General features: G+C 41.4%; 1 protein-coding gene across 2 annotated transcripts in view; it reads left to right on the forward strand.

The window, feature by feature from the left end:
• YY1 (YY1 transcription factor) overlaps nucleotides 1-24924 on the forward strand; it is a 31012-nt gene that overhangs the window by 3656 nt on the left and 2432 nt on the right. For both annotated transcript variants that reach the window (XM_081292026.1, XM_081292027.1), the window contains exons 2-3: nucleotides 14963-15125; nucleotides 23783-23843. In XM_081292026.1, coding sequence (XP_081148152.1) covers nucleotides 14963-15125; nucleotides 23783-23843 — 224 coding nt within the window. The remainder of the gene's footprint in view (nucleotides 1-14962; nucleotides 15126-23782; nucleotides 23844-24924) is intronic.

Here is a 24924-nt window from a genome sequence, read left to right on the forward strand (position 1 = left end):
TGTATCACCGGACTGTGCAAGTCACTACTGTCTTATTCCAAAACATTTTCATCACTTCAAAGAGAAACTTGTGATTAGTTACTCCCAGCCCCTGGCAACCAGGAATCTACAATTCTGTCTATGGACCTGCCTGTTTCAGACATTTGATACAGACAGAAGCAGACAGCTTGTGGCCTTTTGTGCCTGGGTTAGCACTGTGCTCTCAAGGTCCATCCATGTGGTGGCATGCACTTTTTTTTTTTTTAACTGAACAGTACAGTTGTGAAGATAATTTGGCAGGACCTGCTTATTTTTTACAGAAGAGAAAATTAAGGCCTCCTTAATCTGATTATGTTTTAATATTTAATCACAGTTCGGTTGTTTTGAATATTCCTATCAGTTACTTTTGGGCCAGTGTTTACTTTGGTCTTCTTCCTTGCCTATATGATTGATGACAGATTTAGAGCACAGTGTTATGTGTTTTTTTCCTTAGATATTCATCACTATTATATAGGAGTGACTTTGTGTTTTATAGAGCCAATTATAAACTAAAGCACTTAACCATTGAGTTGAGTAGGGAAAATTGAGATAAAAGCTGAGCATTTAAAACAATTAGTTTGAGAGAATCCAGTGGGTCTTTAAAATCTTGTTTTCCTGTGGCTGGAAATTGTGACCTTTGGTGGGGGGTGTGCTGGGGTTGGAACGCAGGGCCTTGGGCACACTGTGCAAGCATTCTGCCACTGAGCTATGCCCCTGCCTTGTGACCTTCTTGAAGCTGTTGATACTCTATCTCCATTAGACTGAATATAGGAGTGCTTTGTGCGTGAGTAGAGAACATCTTAAGATGAGAAAACTACTGGTTCTAAAATCAGAAAGTTGAAAGAAAGTCAAAATGTATCAAATTTTTATGTTTTATACAGAAAACTCAGGTTTTGCCAGGAATTATAAGTCATGACCATTCGCCAGTCCTTTGGGATTCATTTAATCTCATTTATTGTGCTATTTATCACTACATAGAAGGGTCATAATTGTAAATTTCCATGGAGCCATGTCAAAAAGCCATCCAAAGTAATCATGTCAACTGCATGACCTACATAGGGCAGCTCAGTCATAGATCCTGAGTCCTGATCCGGTAGCTTGGGAGCCTCAGCTTATTGAGAAAGCATCTTGTGCCTTAGACTTACTACTGGGTTACTAACCTTCCCTTTCCCCTCCCCCTGCCAACAGCTGTCTTCATTAGTGGGAAAAATCATCTCCGGAAAAGTTAAGGGATCCTGTCCTTACCTATAACTAGCACTTAGGCTTTCAAAAAAGAGTAAATTAAAAAACAAAACACCTATGCTGCGTGGTTATTTACAAAAGGGATTCTTGTTCGTTTTCTGAAGTCTGCTTAGCAGGTTCAGTCTTTTTTAAAGCTGGGAAACTTTGGGCTCATAACAGGTTATGAGCAAAACAGCTATTATAATGAATGTTTCTTAATAACTGCATTCTTCTGAATAACTCCTGATCTGCCCAGGTGACTCTTTTTTGTGTTCTTACTATGTCCAGTGGGAAGAGTAAGCAAAAGAGGGAGTTTGATGATTTCAAAACTGAATGTTTACCAGTGAGTCTTTATTTATTTAGGTACCAGGGATTGAACCCAGGATGCTTAACCACTGAGCCACATTTCCAGCTCTTTTAAAATTTTGAGACCGGCTTCAGCCTTCTGAGCCTTGGGGATTAGGCATACACCACCACTTCATGCCCGACCAGTGAGGTGTTCTTTGTTTGGTACCAGGGATTGAACTCGGCCATTGAGCCACATCCCCAGCCCTATTTTTGTATTTTATTTAGAAACAGGGTCTCACTGAGTTGCATAGCGCCAAGCTTTTTGCTGAGGCTGGCTTTGAACTCGCCATCATCCTGTCTTAGCCTCCTGAGGCGCTGGGATTACAGGCTTGGCCACCATATCTTATAATAAGTGTTCTTGTGTGTGTGTGTGTGTGTGTGTGGTGTTGGGGTTGAACCCAAGGTCCCCACATTGTAGGTAAGTGCTCCACCCTGAGCTTCATGGCCAGTCCTGTGATTAATTTCAGCAAGAGTCCAGTGTTTCCCAGGAATCACACCATTCACAGCATCGTATTTCCTTTCTAGAGGGCACCAAGCAAGGATATGACCTTGGCAAGTCTTCTGTCCTTGGAATGTTTGTAAAATAAGTTGTTGAAATAGGATATTCTTAAAGTCATTTTCAATTTTTTTTTTTTTTTTTTTTTTTTTTTATGAGAGATTGATCTTTGGGCCTCTCCCACACTAAACAGGCAGCTTTACCACTGAGCTACACCCTCGGCCACTATTTTCAGTCTTTTGTTGTTGTTGTTGTTTGGTGTTTTAAATTTTGAGAGAGGATCTCACTAAGTTGTTTAGGCTGTCCTGGAACTTGTACTCCTGTCTCAGCCTCCCCAGTAGCTGGGATTATAGGGGTACACCACTACACCAATTCATAAATTCTCCTTTACAAATTGCTGGGTGACTATAGGAAGCAATATACTCAATTTCTTTGCTGGGGATGGAACTCAGGATCTCTCATAGGCTAGGAAATCACTTTACCACTGGGGCACACCCCCAGCCCTCAAGTAGAATTCTTAATAATCATCTAATTAAGCTTTACACAATGATTTTTGATATAATCATTAAAATGATGTAATAGTTAAAACACTATAATAGTTAGACAAGCACAGTGGCACACACCTGTAATCCTAGCAACTCTGGAGGCTGAGGCAGGATGATTGCAAGTTCAAGGTCAGCATGAACAACTTAGCAAGACCCTGTCTCAAAATAAAATAGGATGAGAATGTGACTCAGTGGTTAAGTGCCCCGGCTTCAATCCCAGGGGATTCTTTGCACACACCTATCAAAAGAGTGTGTGTGTCTGTGTATAATGGTTATTTCTTGTGTAAGTTTAAGTCCCCTCAAATAGAGGAATTGGGGAGTAGACAAAGGGGCTGCACTACTGTCCAGGAACCTGTTCTGTTGTAGTCTAGCCTTTCTCCACTAGGAGAACATCAAACTTTGAATTGAGTTCTTGGAAACAATTGCGTGGATGAAAGTGTGCTATAAGGCAGAATCATGGTATGTAGATCAAAATACCTTTTTGTATTCCTAAATGCAAAGCACCATTACTACTCAAATAGGTCAGAAGGAAGGTGTTGAAGGCCACAGCCAGTGGGGATGACACCTGGCATTTTGCCAGAAGTAATGGTTGAGAGGCCTTTAAGATGATGCTGGATTGATTCAATGTATATAGACCCCTGCTGTCCACCTGGGGCGCCTGCTACTTTGGAGCTCTCCAGGGATTCCTGGGGAGTTCGCTGTTGGTTGGTGAAGTTCAGGTTGGTGTGGTGTGGTGTGCCTGAGAGGGGCTGCGTGGGTGGTGTTCCGGAGAGTTCCTGGGGAGTGTTTGTGGAGTGCTGTTGGAGTTCAGGCAATAAAGTTTCCTGTTTGAACATACAAGTGCTTTTAGATGATTTGTGCCCAGCCAGACTGCGGCAGGAAGGGTTCTGTTAGAAGGATTTAGATTCAAATCCCAGATCTGCCACTTAATGTGCTGCTTCAGATACTTTATTTGACCTGACTTTTCCCTTTCTTTTCTTCTCTGTGGACACGTTACCACAAAGCCACATCCCCAGCCCTTTTTATTCCTTTTTTTTAATACATTTTTTTAGATGTTAATAAACCTTTATTTTATTCATTTATTTATATGCGGTGCTGAGAAACAAACCCAGAGCCTCACACAAGCTAGGGAAGCGCTTTGCCACTGAGCCACAACCCCAGTCTCCCTCTTTTTATTACTTTTGAGACAGGGTCTCAAAAGTGAGGCCAGCTTGGAATTTTCCATCCTCCTGCCTTTGGCCTGCAGAGTGTCTGGGTGGGATCATAGGCATGTACCAATACACCTGGCATTATTGGACATTTCTGAGACTGACATTCTTATGCCCAAACCATAAGACTTGATAATGAAAAAGATTTTGCTTGGATTGAGAAATGTGCCAGTTGCTAGCATACAACAGGTACTTAGAAAATGATGGTATCTTTTTACAAGGTCTGAGAAATAGCCTGTGTCAGATTTTGCCATCTGCTTATCAGTGATTCCCAAATCACTGAACCCGCTCCCATTTTAGTGAAGGGCTAGGTGATGGCAATGATGAGTAGATGATGTCTTTTGCCAGAAGCAACCCAGGAAACCAGAGCAAAGTAAATGGCCTAAGATGGATGGTATGGAAAAACAATTCAGCCAACACGCACATAAATAGGTAAATATGCACACTGAAAATAGAGAATCAAGATCACAGAAAATATGGGAAATACTAAGCTCTCCCCTAATGAGCTTCCTGGCAAGCAGGATAAAAAGGGAAATTACATTGCCTATACTGACACCAAGATGTGAAAAACTTGAGAAAATTGAACTTTTTTTGGTCAGTACTGGGAATTGAACCTAGAACCTCAAACATGCTAGCCAAGTGCTCTGGCACTGACCTACATCACCCCCAATTTTTTTTCCTCCCTTTGGAGACAGGTTTCCCTAAGTTGTTCAGGCTGGTCTCCAACTTGTGACCCTCCTGCCCCAGCCTCCTGAGTAGCTGGGATTATAGACATGAGCCACTGTAACTGAAAAACGAGCTTTTCATAATACTGAATATTAAACTGTACTACTTTGGGACTGGGGTATACCTCAGTGGTTAGGCCACTGATGTTCAATCCCTAGCACTGCCGAAAAATATAAAAAATAAAAATAAAAACAACAAAAAACCTGTTTTATATGAAGGGGAGTCCTGAGAGGTAGGAATGCACAAGAGTTGTGTAAAAAGGGGGGGGGTGTGTTTTTCTTTTTCAATTAACATAGTGTCAAATTTCACAATGCTGTCAAAGATGACAGGTTACATTTCAGGTTTTTCTTTTTTTTTTTTAAAGCTAATTGAAGAATTTATAATTTTCTATATTCTTTTCATACTTGTTGTAGTTTTGTTTTTAAAATCATTATGCCTAATGGAGGATAATTTGATTTTTTTCAAATTGTGGAAATCCCAGTTTTCCATGTAAAGCCTTGGATTTATGTGATTAACATTGTAGCGGGCTGGATAATAGCTCCAAAGATATCCGGTTTCTAATTCCTGGGACCTGTGGGTGTCACCTTATTTGCCAAGGTATGATTAAACCGAGGCCCTTGAGATGGGGAGAGCAGCCTGGATTTTTAAGACAGCCTAAGTTTAATGGCACAATGTCCCCTTAACTTCACAAGAGAGACTGACTGCAGGTGAGGAGGGGTGGTGAGCCCAGGGCTGGTTCTCCTGCAGGGGCTCCTGGAAGAGCCCACACAGCCACTGGAGCTCTTTCTGATCTCCAGAGCTCTTAAGAGGATAAATTTGTGTTGTTTTAAGCCACAAATTGGAGGTAATTTTTTGTAGAGACAACAGAAAACCAGTCTGTATGCTAACATGCCCTGAGCACTTCAGAATACATGTAGTTAGCAAGTCCCCGCCACGTGTGGGACTGGTCATTACCCAACAGCAGTAAACCTGCTGTTCTCCTTCACCTAGGAGCAGGGAGTAGAACAAAGGTTTGTTTGCACTTGACTCAGCTTCCCAGAGACAGGGGTTGCCATGTAACGTGCCAATCATGTCGTGGGTGGTATTCTTTAAAAGTTGAGAAGACAGAGCAAGGTTGAGAGTGGAGGTTGAAAATGGAAAGGCAGGCACCAAAGGCGTCTGGCAGAAGGCTCTCAGGGTAGGTGTTGGAGGGGGTCTGGATGATGAGAGGAGAGCAAGAAGAGAAAGTTGTGTTTATTAGGTGCCTTGTGTCTGGCACTGAGAAAATCTGGTTGGCGTGCAGAGGGCAGAGAAGACTCCTTTTTGTGTGTCTGACATTGAAGATTGAACCCAGGGCTGTGTGCATACTAGGTCAGTGCTGTTCTGCAAGCTATATCACACCTCCATTCCAGAGACTCCATTTTTTTAATGACTTCTGCACCTCTAAAGTGCTCCTGGCCTATCTGTAGTTCTTTAATTATATCTTACTGATATGCTTAGCTTTGAGCTAGATTGGTAGTGATCATTGCTTTGGTCACAAAAGGAGATAGAACAACTGGGAGACAGTTGGGCTAGGGATAGTCGTAACCTTTTTTTTTTTCTTCAATATTTTCTTAGTTGTCAGTGGTCTTTATTTATATGCTGTACTTATAATTGAATCCAGTGCCAAGTGTTCTGCCACTGAGCCACAACCCCAGCCCTTGTATACTTTTTTTTTTTTTTACCTTTTTCACATGCAGAACCAGTGTTTTTTATATGAATGAATTGTCCTGTTCCATCTATAGGTGGTGTTGGCTAGGTCTTATTTCTCTACTCCCCCTGTCTTAGGGTATTGATTTAGCTTTGTTCTGGTTGTTCTAGATCATTTGGTCCTACTTAGAATGTTAGCACTGGGATCATCTAATGGGTGTTTTTGACTTGGCATTCTTTTGGAGTGCTGCTATTTGTTTGTTTGTTGTCCACACTTTTTAACTGGTGTATTATAGTTGTTGTAAATAAGGGTGGGATTTGTTGTTACATGTTTGTGTATGCACACAGTGTGATTTGGTTAATATCATTCCCCAGGATTTTCCCTTTCCCTTCCCTTTTCCCTCCTTCTGGTCCCTTTCTTCTCTTCTCCTAATCTCCCTTGGATTTTCATGAAATCCTTCTCCTTTTCCTTTTCCTCTCTAACTTCCATATGTGAGAAAAAACATGACCCTTGACCTTCTGAATTCTGTTTATTCCATCCATTTTCCTACAAGTGACACAATTCTATTTTTCTTTATAGTTGAATTAAACTCCATTGTGTGTACATTACCACCTTTTTAAAATTATTTGTTGATGGACACTGAGGTTGATCCCATAGTTTGACTGTCATGAGTTGTGCTGCTATAAACATGGATATGCATATCTTACTATAGTTTGATGACTTTATTCGGAGGAGTGGCATAGCTGGTTCATTTGTGGTTCCATGTCTAGTCTTTTTTTTTTTTTTTTTTTTTTTTTTGGCGGTGGCAGGTGGGCAGGGATGGGACACAGACAGACCAGGGATTGAACTCAACTACTGAGCCACATTCCCCCAGCCATTTTCTTGTATTTTATTTAGAGACAGGGTTTCACTGATTTGCTTAGCACCTCACTATTGCTGAGGCTGGTTTTGAACTCATGATGCTCCTGCATTAGCCTCCGAAGCCACTGGGATTACAGGTGTGAGCTACTGGGTCTGGCCCATGCCTAGTCTTTGAGGAACCTCCATACTGATTTCCATAATGGTTATACTAACTCCATCAACAGTGTAATTTCTTCACATCTTCTACTGCACCCCTTTGAATTGGTGACTTACATTCTCGGTGTTTTTTGAATAGGAATTCTGAGATTTGTGCTTAATTTGTATTGCACAGTTGTGTTTTGGTAAGAACACTCAAATTTAAGTTGCATTGGTTCTACAAACCCATTGCAATGAAACTTCTGATAAAAGTTGGCCCTGTCTACAGCAGGTTGAAATATTTTGCCTCCTGAGAATTCATTATTACCCCATTATGAGTTGGTAGAATCAATAGTTTGACATTTAGAGTGAATCAGCCAACACTTTGTACAAATCTTTCAGTAGTAATTATGAAATGAAAAGAATGTGATAAGAGCAAGGACTGAGAGTGAAAATCTTTATTGAATTTTTTTAAATCCATGTTATATGAGTAAATTTTATTTATTTATTTATTTATTTATTTATTTATTTATTTATTTATGCATGCTGCTGGGGACCAGCCCAGGCCCTTGAGTATGCTAAGGAAGTAACTGCTTTACCCTAGCCCAATCTTAATGACCAGTTTTTTCATTAATTCCTTTTAGTTTTATATATATAGCATTAGGATATATTTTAATAGTTTTTGAAGATAGAGAAAATTATGTATTTATGTTCTATAATTAATAAAAATATTAGTTTCTCTAATATGAGTGCATCATAGATATTTAGTGAAAACTTCTTGAAGATTTTCTCTTGCAAAAATTGTTTAGAGTGGCCATATGACAGCAAACATTGACATTATTAATTTGATGTACTCGTTTAATGTACATACAGTTATTGGAAATTGTTCATTGTACCTCCCTACGCCCTACAATAGAAGGTAGCATCTTGTCTGTTTGGTTTTGTACCAGCAGTTGGAAGCAGGGATGCCTAACTACTGACCCACATTCCTGGCCTTTTTTATTTTTTGAGACAGAGTCTCACTAAGTTACCAGGGCTAGCTTTGAACTTGGACTCTTCTTGTCTTAGCCTCCCTGGAGCCACTGGGATTACAGGTGCCTACTACCGTGCTTAGCGCATCTTGTCACTTCTATCCATCTTCTTTGCAATTTAATTATTTTCCTGTATAAATGTTAATTTTCTTATATTTTGTTGTTGAGTAGTTAATGGCCTCTTCTGTGTACCGGTCTTCAGGGAGTTTTCCAAATTAACTCCTGTGTAGAATTCACTGTTAAGGAATAAGTCAAATGTGACAGTAGTATGAAACTTAAATATGTGTTGGAATGACTAAACACAGTAATTACAGCATTAATTTCAAACTTATATCAACAAAAAAATTTAGTAGGCAAGAATACTGTCTCATCAGTGTTATTTAGAAGTTTAGTTGTGTTGGGACGGGGTTGTGGCTCAGTGGTAGAGCACTTGCCTAGCATGAGTGAGGCACTGGGTTCGATCCCCCACAACCACATAAAAATAAAATAAAATAAAGGTATTGTGTCCATCTATACCTAAAAAAAAAGAAGTTGTGGTGATGATCAAAAGCAAAGTAAACCATGAAGCCAGGTATAGTGTAATCCCAGTGATTCAGGAGGATCACAAGGTCAAAGCCTCGTCAATTTAGTGAGGCCCTAAGCAACTAGGCGGGACCCTGTCTCAAAATAAAAAGGGCTGGGGATGTGGCTCAGGGTTTAAGTACCCTTGGATTCAACCCCCGGTACCAAAAAAAAAAGCAAAACTATGCGGTCCTTCTTGGTGTGCCTGGAAAACCTCCAATTGGCATATCACTGCGTGATAGTTTCAGTTGTCTCCCCCTCTCTGAGGATATCCTTCAGTATTTACAAAGTCTTCCTTATTCTTTCAGTATTGGAATTGCCCAGGTTGTTGTTCTGAGCCCTGGCTCTAAATTCTCTTTCATTGGATGTTCTGTATTTTGGGGGCTTTAAATGCATTCTGATATGCCAGTGGTTCCCGTATTATTCTCTCCAATCTGGATTTACCCCCATCCCAAATTGCAGATCCAGTGCCTCCTGTAGGGCTGTTCATGGGAAGTTGCACAGGTACCCGGAACCAGAGAGGAACTTAAGTTCAACTCTTCCCCACTGTTCTCCATCTCAGCATATGATACAACCATTCTCGAGAATCAAGCAAGATACTATTGTCCCGCCCATCTGATTTATTACCTAGCTATGTTTAGTCCTCCAAAGTAAGTCTTTAACTTGTTTTAAAGGCATGCTGAACATGTGTAAGATCCCATTGTTCAGTAATTTCACTGTCAGAAATTGTGCCTGATTTCAAACAGAAAAATTACCACTATAACTTAATCCCATTTACTTAATCTAAAGTAAAATTAAGTATCAGCAAACTTTTTCCTGAAGGGCCAGATCGTAATATTTTAGATTTTGTGGGTTATATGTTCTTGATTGCAGCTAATCAGATCTGTGGGCCCTGTGTCAAGAAAGCAGACAAAGACAATCTATAAACAAATGAGCAGGGTTGTTCCAATAAAAATAGATAACAGGGCTGGGGATATAGCCCAGTGATAGAGTGCTTACTTGCCTGCATGCATGAGACCCTAGGTTCTATCCCTGGCAGTGACCAAAAAGGGGAAAAAAAAGAGAGGTGGATGGCAAATTTGCACATCCAGGCTCATATAACAGCATTTTCCACAATGCCTAGCTGGTAGAAACAGCCCAAATGTACCTGAACAGATTAATGGGTAAACAAAATATGGTAAGTACACTCAGTAATATTATTCAGCCATGGAAAAGAATGTAATTTTGATACTTGCTACAACAGGATAGACCTTGAAAACATGGACTTAGTGAAATAGGGCATGGTACACACCTATAATCCCAGCAAGTATACACACTGAGGCAGGATTATAAAAAATTTGAGGCTAGCCTGGGCAATTTAGTAAGATCCTGTCTCAAATCCAAAGAGCAGGGTGTGTGCCCTGGGTTTGATTCTCAGGTTCCCCTAAGTAAGTAAGTAAGTAAATAAACTAGATAAGTAGAATCATACATTATCTTCCTATTTAAGGTGTCTAGAATAAGCAAATCTATACAGACAAAAAGTAGACTAGAGGTTGGGGGCAGGCTGGAGGGAAAGGGGAGTTACTGCTTAATAGGTTCAGTTTTGTTTGATGAAGAAAAGATTTTAGGATGTGTGTATATAGAAGGTATGAGAATGCAGCATTGTGAATGTGCGTAATGCCCCCAAATTATGTACTTAAAAGTGGTTAGAATGATAAGTGTTATATTCATGTGCCTCTTACCACACTTCTTTTCTTTTGCTGCCTTCCCCCCTTTCTTGTACCAAGGATCAAACCCAGGGATGCTTTATTTCTGAGCTAAATTGCTGAAGTTCTCAAAGCTAAATCTCTGGGGCTGGCCTCAAATGTACAAACCTCCTGCCTTAGCCTCTCCCTCTAAATCGCTGGGATTAGAGGTGTGCATCACTGCACCTGACCCACTTTTTTTTTTCTTTTCTTTTTTTTTTTAGTTTTCAGTGGATACATATCTTTGTTTGTATGTGGTGCTGAGGATTGAACCCGGGCCCCACGCATGCTACCGCTTGAGCCACATCCCCAGCCCCTGGCCCACTTTTAAGAGAATAGGGAACTATAGGAAATGGAGGGGAGGCGACTGGCTGGCAGGAGTTGGCCTATTTATTGTACTTGTCAGCCTCTGTGCTTTAGGCATATTTCATTAAATTTTTGTGTTCTAATTTTTATCTTGCTGTATTGCAGTTCAGGGGATTGAACCCTGATTTTTCTTATGCCAGGCAACTAAACTGCTCTGCCACTGAGCCAGCATTTGTGTCTGGTGTATGTGTGTACGTGCGTGCGAACATGCTGGGAATTAAACCCCCGGTACTTTACCACTGAGCTACACCCTCAGCCCTTTTTACTCACTGTTAGTGATCCTCCTGCCTCAGTCTTCCGAGTTGCTGGGATTACAGGTGTGCACCAGGCTTTTGCCCTAAATCTTATTTATCTTGGTGATTGTTCTCTAGGGTTTTGATACTTTTTTTTAATACTCTTTGTTTGTTTGTTTGTTTGTTTGTTTGTTTATTTAATGTGGTGCTGAGGATCAAACTCCATGCCTCACACATGCTAGACAAGTCCTCTACAGTGAGCTACAACCCCAGCTTCTGCGGTTATGGTATGAACTGAGCCTCTCAAGAAGTGTTTCTTTGTTTGACTTCGCTTGCCAGAACGTAAACGTAAACTACATAAGGGCAGAGACTTTGTCTTGTTTCTGACCTCTGTTCCCAGGGCTTAGAATAATACTATTTTGATAATACTGTGCACCAAGGAAGCAGCCTTCAGTTAATGTGTTGAACTGATGGTAGTATTAATCAAGCACTTTGTTTCTATTTTAGCACACTTGAGTCATGCTCTCTGCAGTGCCCCCTCCCCCAAATTTCGTAATTTGAAATCTTAATCTTTTATGTGATGGGTTAGGAAGTGAGGCCTTGGAGGTGATTTGGTCTGGGAGCAGAGCCCTAGGGAATGGATTTAGTGCCCTTATTAAAAAACAACAACAACAACAAAAACTACAGAGAGCTTGCAGACCTTCTCTCTGCTTGGTGAGGATGCAGTGTGAAGAGTGAAGCCATGTTGGCACCCTGGTCTTAATCCAGCCTCCATTCTGTGGGAAGCAAATGTCATAGAAGCCACCCAGTCTGTTGTGGGTTTTTTGTTTTGTTCTCTTTTCTTTTTGGTATTGAAGATTGAAACCAAGGGTGCTTTACCACTGAGCCATATCCCCTGCCCTTTTTATGCTTCTGATGCTGGCTTTGAACTCATGATCCTCCTGCGTGGTTGAGATTACAGACGTGTGCCACTATGTCCAGTTGTTGTTTTTGTTGGTGGTGGAGGTGCTTGTGTGTGTGGGGGGGTGGCAGCTAGAATGGGCTCAAACATCTCGTTCAGGCTAGCTGCTGAGACTCAAATCTTTTTTTGGTAGTTGTGGTACTAGGTAGGGATTGAACCCAGGCGTGCTCTACCACTGAGCTACATCCCTATCCCCTTTTAAAATTTTGACACAGGATTTCACTTGCTGTAACTGGCCTCCAACATGCAATTCTTCTGCCTCAGTCTCTTTAGCCGCTGGGGTTACAGGTGTGTGCCATCACACGTTAGGTCTTATAGCAGAAATGTAAAATATGAATAAAGTAGATTCCCTGCCCATGACTGTGTTTCTGTATCACTTGAAAGTTTGGATGTGCCTAAGTTAGAGATATTAGGGTAAAAGGGTATATAAGTAAGGCCAGGCAGGCTTGAGAACGAGGATGAAATGGTTGAATCTGGTTACAGAGTTTTTGCTTTGTTACTGATGATCACTAACCACATTTCCTGTTCCCTGACACCTACCACCATCACTGCCAGGGATTGAGCCCAGGGCCTTGTGCACGCTAGGCAAGCTAGCTTTCCCACTAAGCTATGCTGAGCCCTGTTTATTTTGACACAGCTAATTTGCCCAGGTTGGCCTCAAATTCTTAATCTTCCTTTTTCAGCCTCCTCTCAGTATCTGGGATTACAGGTGTGCATCCACACCCCACTTCCTCCCCCCCCCCCATACTGGCCAGGTACTGGGGATTGAACCCAAAGCGTTTCACCACTGAGCTACATGCACTTTGTAGGGTTTGAATGACCCTCCTCCCCAGTTTCATGATTTGAAATCCTAACCCTTTATGTGGTGGGTTAGCGGGTGGGGCCTTGGGGAGGTTATTTGGCCCTAGGGAATGGGATTAGTGCCCTTATAAAGACTCTGGAGGGGCTGGGGTTGTCGTGGCTTAGTGGTAGAGCACTTGCCTGGCATGTGTGAGACACAGGGTTTTATTCTCAGCAGAGAGCTGACAAGCCTTTCCTGTCCTTTCAATACATTCGGCTATTCTTTCCTTAGGCCCCTTCATCCATCCACTGATCAGTACTCTTTATCTGTACATCGAGGATAACCTTGAAGGATGTTATTCCTAGTGTTCTTTCTAGTTCGTAACAGGAAGTAGCATGATCTTCAATTTAGACCTGGTGAGTTCACACCTGCTATGAGGCAATTGATCCTGAACGTGTTGCTCACCCTCCTCGTTCCTCAGTTCTCTGTAAAATGAAGTTTGCCAATCTTTTATTCACCCACTTCATAGGGGGATGTGTAAGTGATTAAAATAGTCCTACATAAACATTCAAGAAAATGTAAACTGCTATTCTGTGATTTAAAGTTTAAATTTTTTGTATTCTGTACTTTTTGTTGCTGGGTATTGAAGTTGATAGTGACCACTTGAATCAAACGAACCTCATTCTGTATTTGTGTTTTCTTTTATTCATTGCCTGTGCGCTAACGTTAGTGAGCTGATATGGTTTTGGTAGTGACATCAATCTTAAGGGTTGTGTTTGTTTTCTTGTTTGAGGGGTATTGTTTTTTAACACTGGTGGTATGGTAATGTGAGGTAAGAGTTCACACTTTTGGAAGATCTTATATTCCTGATCTTTGTGAACGCATTTTAATAGAAAAGCCGAAAATTTCAGCATTGATTATGGAGCCCCTACTTTCTGCTTTAAGCATGAAAGGTCCAACCTCACATGCTTTACCCATGCAATTTCTGCTTTAAGCATGAAAGTAGAAGAGGGGAGAAGAAGGTAATAGAAAACTGTGTTTGGACTTTGGGCTCTTCTGCTCTAATTTAAGAGGCAGGACCAATCCAAAAAAAAAAAAAAATCAAAGCAGGATGGTATATGATGTGTCAGTATTATGAGGAAGTGATCTCGGATTTGGAAAAAAGAAGTGGGAATGTGAGGCTGGAGTGATAGAAATCAGTAAGCCTTAGAGATTTTGGGTGAGGCTCTTAAAGGAGACTGGATTTTGAGAAGGGAAATGAGAGAGGTGTGGGGGCCTTGGATTTATTGAATTCTCCCCCAGGTACTTGCAAATTAACCTGTGAGAAAAATGGGTGGAAAATAGAGGGCATGTGCAAGGGAGAAGTAGAAAACATGTTAAAATGGAACCAGCCAGTGCGGCACCCAGATAGCAAACAGAAGGGTTTGCCTCAAAGGCAAAAGTAAGATCAATTATGGGGTCAGCATTGCTTTTTTAGCCTCGTGGATTTGAAATGATACAAGTAGAGCTGTCCTTTATTCTGTGAACACAATTTATTGAGGGCCAGCCTTTAAGTAAGGTTCTGGGGCCCTTGGTCAAAATGGACTAATTTCCCTGTCCTCCTCCAACTCACAGTTTAGTGGGAGAGACTGAGGAAAATCACATGGTTGTAATTACACTTAAACTCTAGAAATTGCATGGGTAAAGGCTGTGAGGTTGGATCCTTGGAGGAAGGATGAGGAGGCCGGAAGGGTAGACCAGAGGCTTGCTAACAGGTGAGAGGTTGGAAATGAGATTTTATTTGCATCACCACGTTGGTAGTCAGCAGTGGATAAAAACAGATGTTTGAGAAGTGGGGTCACCCAGGCCAGTGCAGCAACAAAGATGCTGAAAGCAAGTCCTTCCGAGAGGCTAAACAGAGCTGGTGATCTTCAAGGAGAAACAGGAGTTCAAAAAATTGAGAACAAGGAATGAGCTGTAAAGAAATTGAGGTGATAGCTGTAATCTAAGAAGGTGAAGGTGCTAGTGAAAGCAATTTTTATACCTTTTAAATACTTTAAAAAATGTCTTTACTCAATCAATTTCATGATGTGTTTCAGATGAAAAAAAAGATATTGACCATGAGACAGTGGTTGAAGAACAGATCATTGGAGAGAACTCGCCTCCTGATTATTCAGAGTATATGACAGGAAAGAAACTCCCTCCTGGAGGAATCCCTGGCATTGACCTCTCAGATCCAAAACAGCTGGCAGAATTTGCTAGGTAAGTTAGAGAACTTTACTTTCCTTTTCATTATAGAAAGTGCTTTCTTGACATCTGTGGTTTTCTATGCCCAAGTCACAGTGGTGATTTATATTCTTTCTCTAGGGAAACTTATGAAAATAAAAGCAGTCAGTTTTATTTTTAATAGTAATTGAGTAGTAGTAAGTAGTAGTAGTAGTAGTAGTAGTAGTAGTAGTAAGATGAGGCAAATGCTCTTTAATTCCGTAACTGGCCTTGCTTGGATGTAGATATAATTGCATGTAGTTTGTTTTGAGGGGCCTGTTCAGACTCAGCCTCCTGACCTCTTTGTATGCATTTTAAGTTTGAGTGTGTTGCAGAAGAATCATTGCAGAAGACCTGGGTCTTTACTAGATCTGTTCAGTGGACCCTGGGAATGGCTTTCATCAGTTCCTGTTGCAGCACGTGGCATCAGTTAAGCTTTCCCTGTTTTGCTAATTGGAGCTGGCATGGCTGAAAGAGATGTCAGATATTTGTGGCCAGAACCCTGTGACTATTCAAGGTGAACAGTCAGGATCTGAAACCACTAGATGTGGCCTTGTTTTACTGTTTGGTAGGTTTTATAAGGATATGGAAAAACCCACAAAAAAATGTAAAATTTTAAGTAAAGCCAGGTACAGTGTGCACACCTGTAAACCCAGTCATTCAGGCAGGAGGATACCAAGTACCAGGCCAGCCTTGGCAAATAAAAAATAAAAAGGGCTGGGGGTGTAGCTCAGTGGTAGAGTGCCCCTGGGTTCAGTTCCAGTAATGGGGGCGGGGGGATTAAATAGAATGAAATTAATAAACTGGCACAGAAGGCCTGATCCCTTTCCCTGAGCTTGAATGGAGACTGGAACAACCCCAGAAATATACACAAGGGTTGGGATCAGGAAGGAAGACACATCTCTGGTCCTGTACCCTCTGTGACCAGAGAACTTGTCTCTTGAGAGCAGAGCAGCAAGGGGAGACCAGGGCAACCCAGTTTCCCCTCCTCACCTCCCTTACTCTTCTGACCCTTCTGAGAACTGGTTGGGCAACTCAACTCAGACCACCTGAACCTGTTTTCCTGCTTGTCAAATCTTTTTGTTTTCATAAAGGGGTTCTTGTCCCTTTCTCTCCAGTTAAACTGTAGCTATAGGAAATGTGCACATTTAGTTTATTTCTCATTTATCATGGCTTACCCCAGTTAAGGCTCTATGCTTTTGTTAATGACATTGAATCACAACTTTTATTGCCATTCATATTTCAGATAGTTATGAATCAGATATTAACTGCTCTTCCCTCAGAAAAATTACAGATAAAAATTGAATCTGAAAAGTGAGCTTTTATGTGCTCAGAATCTGTGAGGATACTTGAACAGAGGAATCAGTGAAGTGTTGTGGATGGGGCAGCATTTGATTTGAGCTTTGAACAGTCTTAATGGTGGAGCCTGCATGCTAGAACAGTGTGACACAGTAGAAAGGTACACAGAAAAGGGTGTAGTCTTGCCTGAGAATTAGGACACTTGAGGGAAATGACTAGAAAAACCCACCAAAATGTAAAATTGAAATCAGGTCATTAAGGTCCATGAATACTGGGCCAATATCTGTGGATTTTTTTTAGTGTACATTGGGCAGCTGTTAAAGGTTTTGAAAGTAGTGATCTGGGTGATGGAGCTAATGAGAGCATCACTTTGTAGCTGTGTCTAGGCTGAATTGGTGCTGGTGTCCCCAGGACATGGGGGATGGTGCTTGAGCAGGAGCAAATGAAGGCCTGAGCTAGAATGTGGTCAACAGTGAAAGCAGTCACAGAATTAGGGCCAGATCATCTGTATACGGGATAGACAGGAGGGACAAAAAAGAAAAAAATCAAAATTGATGTTATTGGGGCTGGGGATGTGGCTCAAGCAGTAGCGCGCTCGTGCAGGGCGCTGGGTTTGATCCTCAGCACCATGTAAAAATAAAATAAAGATGTTGTGCCCACCGAAAACTAAAAAATAAATATTTTTAAAAATTGATGTTAAATGTTCACTTCTTGAATAATGGGGGAGATTGGGGAAAGTTTCTGATTTGGAGTTCAGATGCAGGCATTGTTTGGTTTTAGATGCTAATAAAACATCCTGGGTTGTTTTAACATTTTTAAAAAATTACTGTTGTTCTTGTTTGGCTGTGTGCAGTGCAGTACTAGGGAAGAACCCAGGGCTCCCTGCATTCTAAACAGGTGCTCTGCCACCAAGCTACACCTCAGCCCTTGGGAGGAGTTGGGAAGGAAGTAAGGACTGGGGTCCTTTATGAGGGATGGCTAGAAATGTGAAAGTGGTTAAATAGCTTTGGGGGAAAAAAGACCCAGCTGCAAAGTCTCAGTGAAAGAAGCTGTGAGAGTAGAAGGATCAGTTGGTCAAGTGCAGTGAGGAAGGAACATAAACCTTTCCATGAAACAGGAAAGGATTTTGGTGGTGTGCTGAAAGCTTTCGACAGCTAGGGAACAAAATGTGGGGTGGTGAGCACCACAAGTATTTAGGGTTTAGTGACCCATATCATTGTTCACCTGTCCCAGGAGGATTGGGGCAGCCGAGAGGATGGCTTGCCAGCCGTGTTCCCACAGTCCTCCGAACAGAAAAGCCAGGACACATGCTGCTGTTCGAAGGCAGCCTGGTCTTTCTGCCCCAGGGCTATCTTCAAACATCCTCTGTAGAAAGGGAACTGGGAAGTAGTACCAAGTAGCCATCCACTCGTGAAATTTCAAAACACTTAAAAAACCTGAAAACTTCCAGGGAAAAAAGACCATCTACAAAAGACCAGTAGACTGAAGGATGAATAGAAGACAGGAAAGCCGTGTTTGAGAGGAACAATGACTATAAACATGAAAGGGTGTTTGGTTTGGTGCTGGTGATCACACTGAGGGCCTCATGTGTACTGCAGAAGTGCTCTGCCCTGACTGCACTCCCAGCCTATAAACAGGGTTTTTTTGCTTTTTTTTTTTTGTTTGTTTGTCGGTTGGTTTTTTAATGTGATGGTGAGGATTGAACCCAGTGCCCCACACATGCTAGGCCAGCGCTCTACCGATAAGCCATAATCCCAGCCCTGTCTCTTTGAGATAGGATCTTACTCTAGTTCCCTGATGGGCCTCAGACTTGCTGTATGCTACTTGGTCCCAGTCCCCGTGGAGGAGTGTGGGTCTGCTTCCTGCCTCAGCTTCTCAAAAATAGTTGGAATTACAGACGTGCGCCACTATGCCCAGCTAACCAGAATTCTCAATCCAGCAAAGCTACTAGTCAAATACAAAGACAGTGTTAGTGACCTAAGGAATCACTTTATATTGCATACAGTCCTGTGGAGGTCACTGAGGGTGCAGCGGAGCCAATGAGTATGTGCATGAGAAGGAAGATGGGGTGAGAGATCTTCAAGGACAGCAGTGCAGAGGCTGGGAAACATGGTCCCTTAAAGTGGAGTAGGAAGTTTTCTGCCAGAAAGTTTCCTGGGGGGTTGGGATAACTCTGTGGTAGAGCTCTTGTCTAGCATGCATACCCAAGCATCTTCTCAGTGATCTGAAAGTCACTTTTGGTGTGGGAAAGAATCTTCTAAAAAAGGAAACAGCAATCAGAAATTCCCTGGAAAGGGGTGAAGGAATACCAGCCTAAACCTAGGAATAATTTTGACATTATACTTAGAACTTCTTGGGCCTGACTGAAGGAAATTTTGTGTTTGTAGCTACTGTGTTGGACTTGTTGAGCCCAAAGTGTGATCTGACACACCATAGGCAGCACTTGCACAATCATAAAGTGAAGGTAAATGATGTTGATCTTCTTTTATAATCAGTCAGTGAAAGATTCGTTTGTGTCTAGAGTATGATGACACTCTGCTGGTCCTGAGCATGTAAGAAGTAAAGGTGTAGGGTTTGGGTGCCAGGATGCATGAGGGGTGGCTGGTTCATCCCAGTTATATGTGGCATCTCCTGAAGGTCATCTTAACACATCTGCCTGATTAGACAGTGGTGATAAAGAAAATAGAGCCTGGGTGCTCTATTTTGCCAAGTTTTTGCACTTTGAGAATCTGTGTGAGTTTAATAGGGTTTTCTGGAGGCCCCATAATTGGTGATTGGCACTCAGAAAGTTAAAGATACAGAGGTCCCAAATTTGTCATGAACAGGGGGCCAGACTACATCTTCACTGATCCACATAATTGGTTCTTCTGGCCGCCTTTCCTCATCCCCTCTGCTCATTAATCCAAGCCATGTTGAAGGGCTATAGTGTTAGTTTATAGCAGAGTATTGGATGCTTTCCCCTCTATTCTGTGACTTGGGGTGGTGGGATACTGCACTGGACTTGAAACTGACCAAAGAATGTTTCAGGCTCCCGCCGTGCTCCACCCAGATTACCTATCTGTTAATGCTGTGAGAGGACAGATGGAAGGAATGATGACTTTCATTTGAAAGTCCTGGCCTTGGTGAGGTGGGACCATGGGGAACTTTATTCTGCCCTGAAATTTCCCTTAAAAAAAATACTTGAAAAGTAGTCAGTGAGTTGGGCCTGGTAAGTTCTGTTTCCTGATTAAATCCAGTCTCTGTATTTTATTAACTAAAGTTAGCCTTTACAAACCCCTGTTCTTGTCAGGCATGGTGGAGCACATTTGTAATCCCAGCTGCTTGGGAAATGAGGCAGGAGGATCACAAGTTTGAGACCAGTCTGGGCAACTTAGTGAGACCCTGAATCAGAGTTTTAAAGACTGGGTGTATAGCTTCAGTGTGGTAGAATGTAGGTAAAGCCCTGGGTTCAACCCCCAGTCCTGAGCCGGGTGGGGGGGTGAGGGGACGACTCCAGTTTAGAAAGATGAGCATAAAGGCAGTCCCAAGGTAGTGATGTTTTTATCACTGTCTACCCTGAGACTTTCACAGGGCTAGGTAAAGTGTGATACTAGAGATGGAAATGACTTTAAAAGTCCTCGCTGTTACATGACTATATAATGTCTGCTGAAGAAACGACTCATTGCACAAAGAAAGGAGGTGAATCGCACTTGCAGAGCTTAGCTGTGTTACCCAGGAACATGTCCTCCCAGCATGGGTCTGAATAGATGATGCTGGTCTAGCAATTAACTAAGCTTGTTTTGCAGGCTGATTTTCATTAGAGAATCTCTGCTTCTGGGATATTCATGGATTTGAGTTACTCAAGAGTTTTGGTTTACACAATTCTCTGCTGACATTGTGTCAGGACGTTCCTGCAAGCTTGAGTTTGGAGCCCATTCTTCACAATGTTCCTTCCACAAATGTCAGAATGAGATGTTTATATGTCCAGCAGTTGGGTCACAGGGAGAGTATTCTCCATTTTTATTGGAACAAAAGAATCTCTACGGAGGGGTGCTTTTCTGCTGTGCTATTCTTTCTTCAGTCCCCTTCGTCCTTTAGTTGAAAAGGTGGTTTGGAACACCAGAACCTTCTGTATTGTTTAGCACAAGTGCTATAATATTTTTAAGAATGGGCTTGTTATTAATCTGAGCATGGTGGTGCACATTTGTAATCCCAGCTACTTGGGAGGCTGAGGCAGAAGGATTGCAAAGTTGGAGGCGAGCCTCCTTAATTTAAAGGAGACCCTATCTCAAAAAAGGGTTGGGGATGTAGCTCAGTGGTAGAGCTCTGGGATCAATCCCCAGAATGCCAGCAGGGGAACAGGGGTAATGAACTCATTTTTAAAATAGTCCTGTATAACACTTAGCCATTGGTAATAATGACTGTCATTTCCAAGTGTTTAACATGTGTCATCTTTTAATCTTGCAGCCCTATAAAGTAGGGAGCATTGTGCCTGTTTACAGAATAAGAAACCGAGGTGGAGAAGTTGTGTAGTTTTTGCTCAAGGTCATGCAGCTAGTAGGAGTCAGCTCCAAGTCACACATCCCATCCCGTCTTGTTTGAAACGCCTGTGCTGTTGTCCTCATTGTTTCTGGGTTCTTCAAGCCTCACAGTCAGTGAATGAACATTGAAGTCTAGTCGCTTGTGAATATTTTGGGAGGGCCAAATAGAATTCTGAGTGGTAGTGTATATGATTTTAGTCTTACAAAACATTTTCAATCCAAGTGTACTTTGCGTGGGGGGGGGGGGGATGACCACTCTGTAGAGAGTGAAGGGTGATGTGTCAAGGAACTTCAGAGTGGCTGCTAATCTTCCATTGACCTCTTGAGTTCATGGATGTTTGTCAAAATTTTAAATTCTCATCCTAAAAATAGACTTCTGAATACTAGAACACATTTTTTAAAATGATTTTTTACACTTACCAAGAAAACCAAGAGTTGGGCACATGGAACTATTCTCTCTTGTGCAGATTTGAAATTTTCTATAATATAATGTCTTGAAAATTAAGTTTATAGCGATGAATCTCAGAAAATATATGAAGAGGACCTTCCTTATGCCAGGTTTATTTAGATATAATTTACTTACAGAAAAATCCAACATCTTGGGTATGTACCATTCTGGGAATTTGGACAATTGTAGTTGAGTCACAGTTTACACACAGAGCATTTTGGTAGAGTCATCAAAGAATAAGCATTCTTAATTAGATTGGAACTTGAGTCTTAGTGTACTTAGAAGAGTTACTAGTACTTAAGGAAAGTAGAAACCTTGCATGAATCAATGTTGTTTTTCACACTGATCTAGCCTCCAGGTGGCGCCCTGATACCAAAGCTCTTGCCCTCCCTGGTATGTAAATTCAGACAAAACACCCAGGATATACTGGTATTTAAGACAACAAAGACTAGTTCAGAGTTCAATAGGCAACTGGCACTTAAGAAATGCCTACTAGCTGATGTGATAATCCATTTACAAGAAATAAAAGAGTGTCTGCAGGTTTTGGATGGGAAGAATACCACTCAGAAAATGTTCTCAGTTTAAAGTAGAAATACATGTACAGTCTTGAACAGACTACACGGACATAAGTGAAAGCTACCAGACACATAGTTCCTCTTAGACTTCTAGGATATGGGATTTTAGTCAAAGACATAAGTTCAGATTTTATGACATAATAAGGACACTTTTCCCAAATCCAGGGTGAACAAGAACAATATTGTTAGGACCTTTGTTAACTGAAAGATAACAGAAATAATCCTTTATAACAAAAGGGTGGTGATAAATTAACTTTTAGTTTTAAGGAACCATTGGCTTAGTCGTTTGTTTATTAAGCATGAGCCCTTATGGAGAGGTATGTGATGGCAGAAATGAGAACAAAAAGAAAATCTGTTTCAGAGATTGAAATCTTTTTTTTTTTTTTTTAATATTTTTTAGTTGTAGATGGACACAATATCTATTTTTATGTGGTGCTGAGGATTGAACCTAGAGCCTCACACATACTAGGCAAGTGCTCTACCTCTGAGCTACAACCCCAGCCCCTCTTTTTTTAGTTTTTCTAGGAATTCTTAATTTCTTACCCCAATCACACTCAGATATGTAGGGAGTATTCGGAGAGAAAGTTCTGGTGGCAGACCAAAGGTCAGTTCAGTGCAAGTAGCAGGTGGGTACGTTAAAATTGGAGCAAGCTGTCAGGATTTGCATGGGGTTCTGCCAGGCTGCCCACCTCACCAGGTATCTTGTCACAGATGGGAACTTCGAAGCCCCCAAACAAAAGCAGGGCCACAAGTCTCCATAGTTTAAAATAAAATTATCTCACCATTTTTAAAAACTGTAACTGCCCTTTTACTCTCACCACCAAAAGTTGATGGTAGAAAGGAAACCATGTGAGAGTCTGTGGTTCTCACTAGACCTGGCCCACTAGTCCCTCAGATAACAGTGCTGATGGTTTTCTGTGTTTCCTTTGAAAGCTATTTGATACTTCAGTATGTCAAAAGAATTTTGTTTAAAAGGACTATTTCATACACTTTGTAAAAATGATATATTTTTTTCCCACCATTTTTTTGTACCAGGGATTGAACCCAGGGGCACTTAACTGCTGAGCTACCTCCCCAGCACTTTTTTATATTTTAGAGACAGGGTCTTGCTGAGTTTCTTAGGGCCTCAGCCTCCCCAGCCGCTGCAATTATAGGCGTGCACCATCACGCCCAGCCCGAATTTTTAATTCGTGGGTTATAGTTATACACATTGATGGGATTTGTTGTTACATATTCACGTGCACACAACTTAGCAGTATATTTTGGCCAGTATCACTCCCCAGCACATCCCCTCAAAAATTGGTATGTCATAAAGCTCGGTTATATCAGTGTAAAGTGGACCCATTTGTCTGTGTTTTTAAGCAGCTGTATAGAGACACATATTTTTGAGACATTTCATGCCTGTTATTCCTTTTTCATAAGGTACCTTTGTCATCGCAGCAGCTGCTTTGAGTGCCTTGCCCAGCTCCCACTAGGAGATTGAGCTGTGGTCTTTGTATTTTTCTAGAGGGGCAGGAGAAAAGAGCAGGTATTTGAGTCACACAGATCACTGTGCTATGCTTAGCCAGCTTCTCAGCTCCGAGGCCACAGTGGCAGTGTGCAGCCTTCTGGGTGTCACCCCTTATTGAAGTCTTCAGCACTCATTGAAGCAGTCTTGTCCTCCTTCATGGGAACATGTTATAAGCTTAGCTTTGTTAGCTATAAGGAGACCATTTTAGGCACTATATGATTTATGCCAGTTGAGTGTACCCACTCCTACAAATCTGTCTCTCTCTCTTTCTCTCTCTCTCTCTTTTTTTTTTTTTGGATAAGAATGAAGCCAAGAAAAATTAAAGAAGATGATGCTCCAAGAACAATAGCTTGCCCTCATAAAGTAAGTAATGCTAGGGGGAGGTTCACGGAACCGTTACTGAAGTCTTAGAGAGTTTGTAAGAAATTTGCACATTTATTTCCACTTTCATAATTGAGATAAAGGGAGGAACTATAATCTTTGGTTTTTAAATTCAAGAGACAAGAATTTTGTTGTTTAGTAAAAGCCACCTAATTTGTGATTTATTGTATTTTATTAAGTGGGCCACTGTAGGGAGCTGCGTTGATTGCTGTCTGTTAACTATACTGTGCCAGGGCTCCATTCCTTTGGGGTCATTAACAAGTCTTAAGGCATTGGGCTGTACCTCGCCCACCGCCCTTTATGAAATGTAGGCTCATGAATGAAATATGGAAATATTTGCTAAAAAACAAAGCCAAAGACTTCATAATTTCTTTCAGTTTTCTTATTTACCCTGTTAATCATGTTTCTAGAAGGGTACTTAATTGTTTTCAAATGTAGCCAGTCTTGCACATAAAGAGGATAACCCAGAAGGTACTTTGAGGTGTTAGATGGGGGCTATTTTTCAAACTTGATTGGAAGTAAAACTTAACAGAAAAATGATACCACATAAGTGCAGAAAAACAAAGGGGGAGAAATTATAAATGGAGTAAAGAATTTTAAAAAATCAATTGGAGAAGGATAAATTTAGTTTCATGGAATCGCCCTTATGAAAACTGCACACTCCCAAATTTTCATATTTTTAATTCTCTTATTAATGTAGTGATTTTGAAATATAAAATGAGTTCCATTGGGGCAAAAAATAAGCATTTGAAAACAGTTATGACTGAAGTGCCTGTCATCTCTAGCTTCTCTGTATACTTCTTTTCAATTAAATTTTTTAAAATTCCATTTTGTAAATGGAAACTGAACCTAGAGGTCAAGGTGAAAAGTCTGGCTTTCCCTCCCTTTTGCCTGTGAAGCTGTCTGGTGGTGCCCTGTGCTGTCCTTCTGTCATGCTGTCTCACCATTTCCCCATTCACTCCATCATGGGCAACAACTGCAGAAGAAATTGTTGAGGACATGCTTCTCGGGCGCCGCACATCCATCTGCCTCCCCCGCACTGGTATCGCTTTGCCTGCCTCTT

The sequence above is a fragment of the Spermophilus citellus genome (assembly GCF_964194105.1).
Source record: "Spermophilus citellus genome assembly, chromosome: 4".
NCBI classification, from domain to species: Eukaryota; Metazoa; Chordata; class Mammalia; order Rodentia; family Sciuridae; genus Spermophilus; species Spermophilus citellus.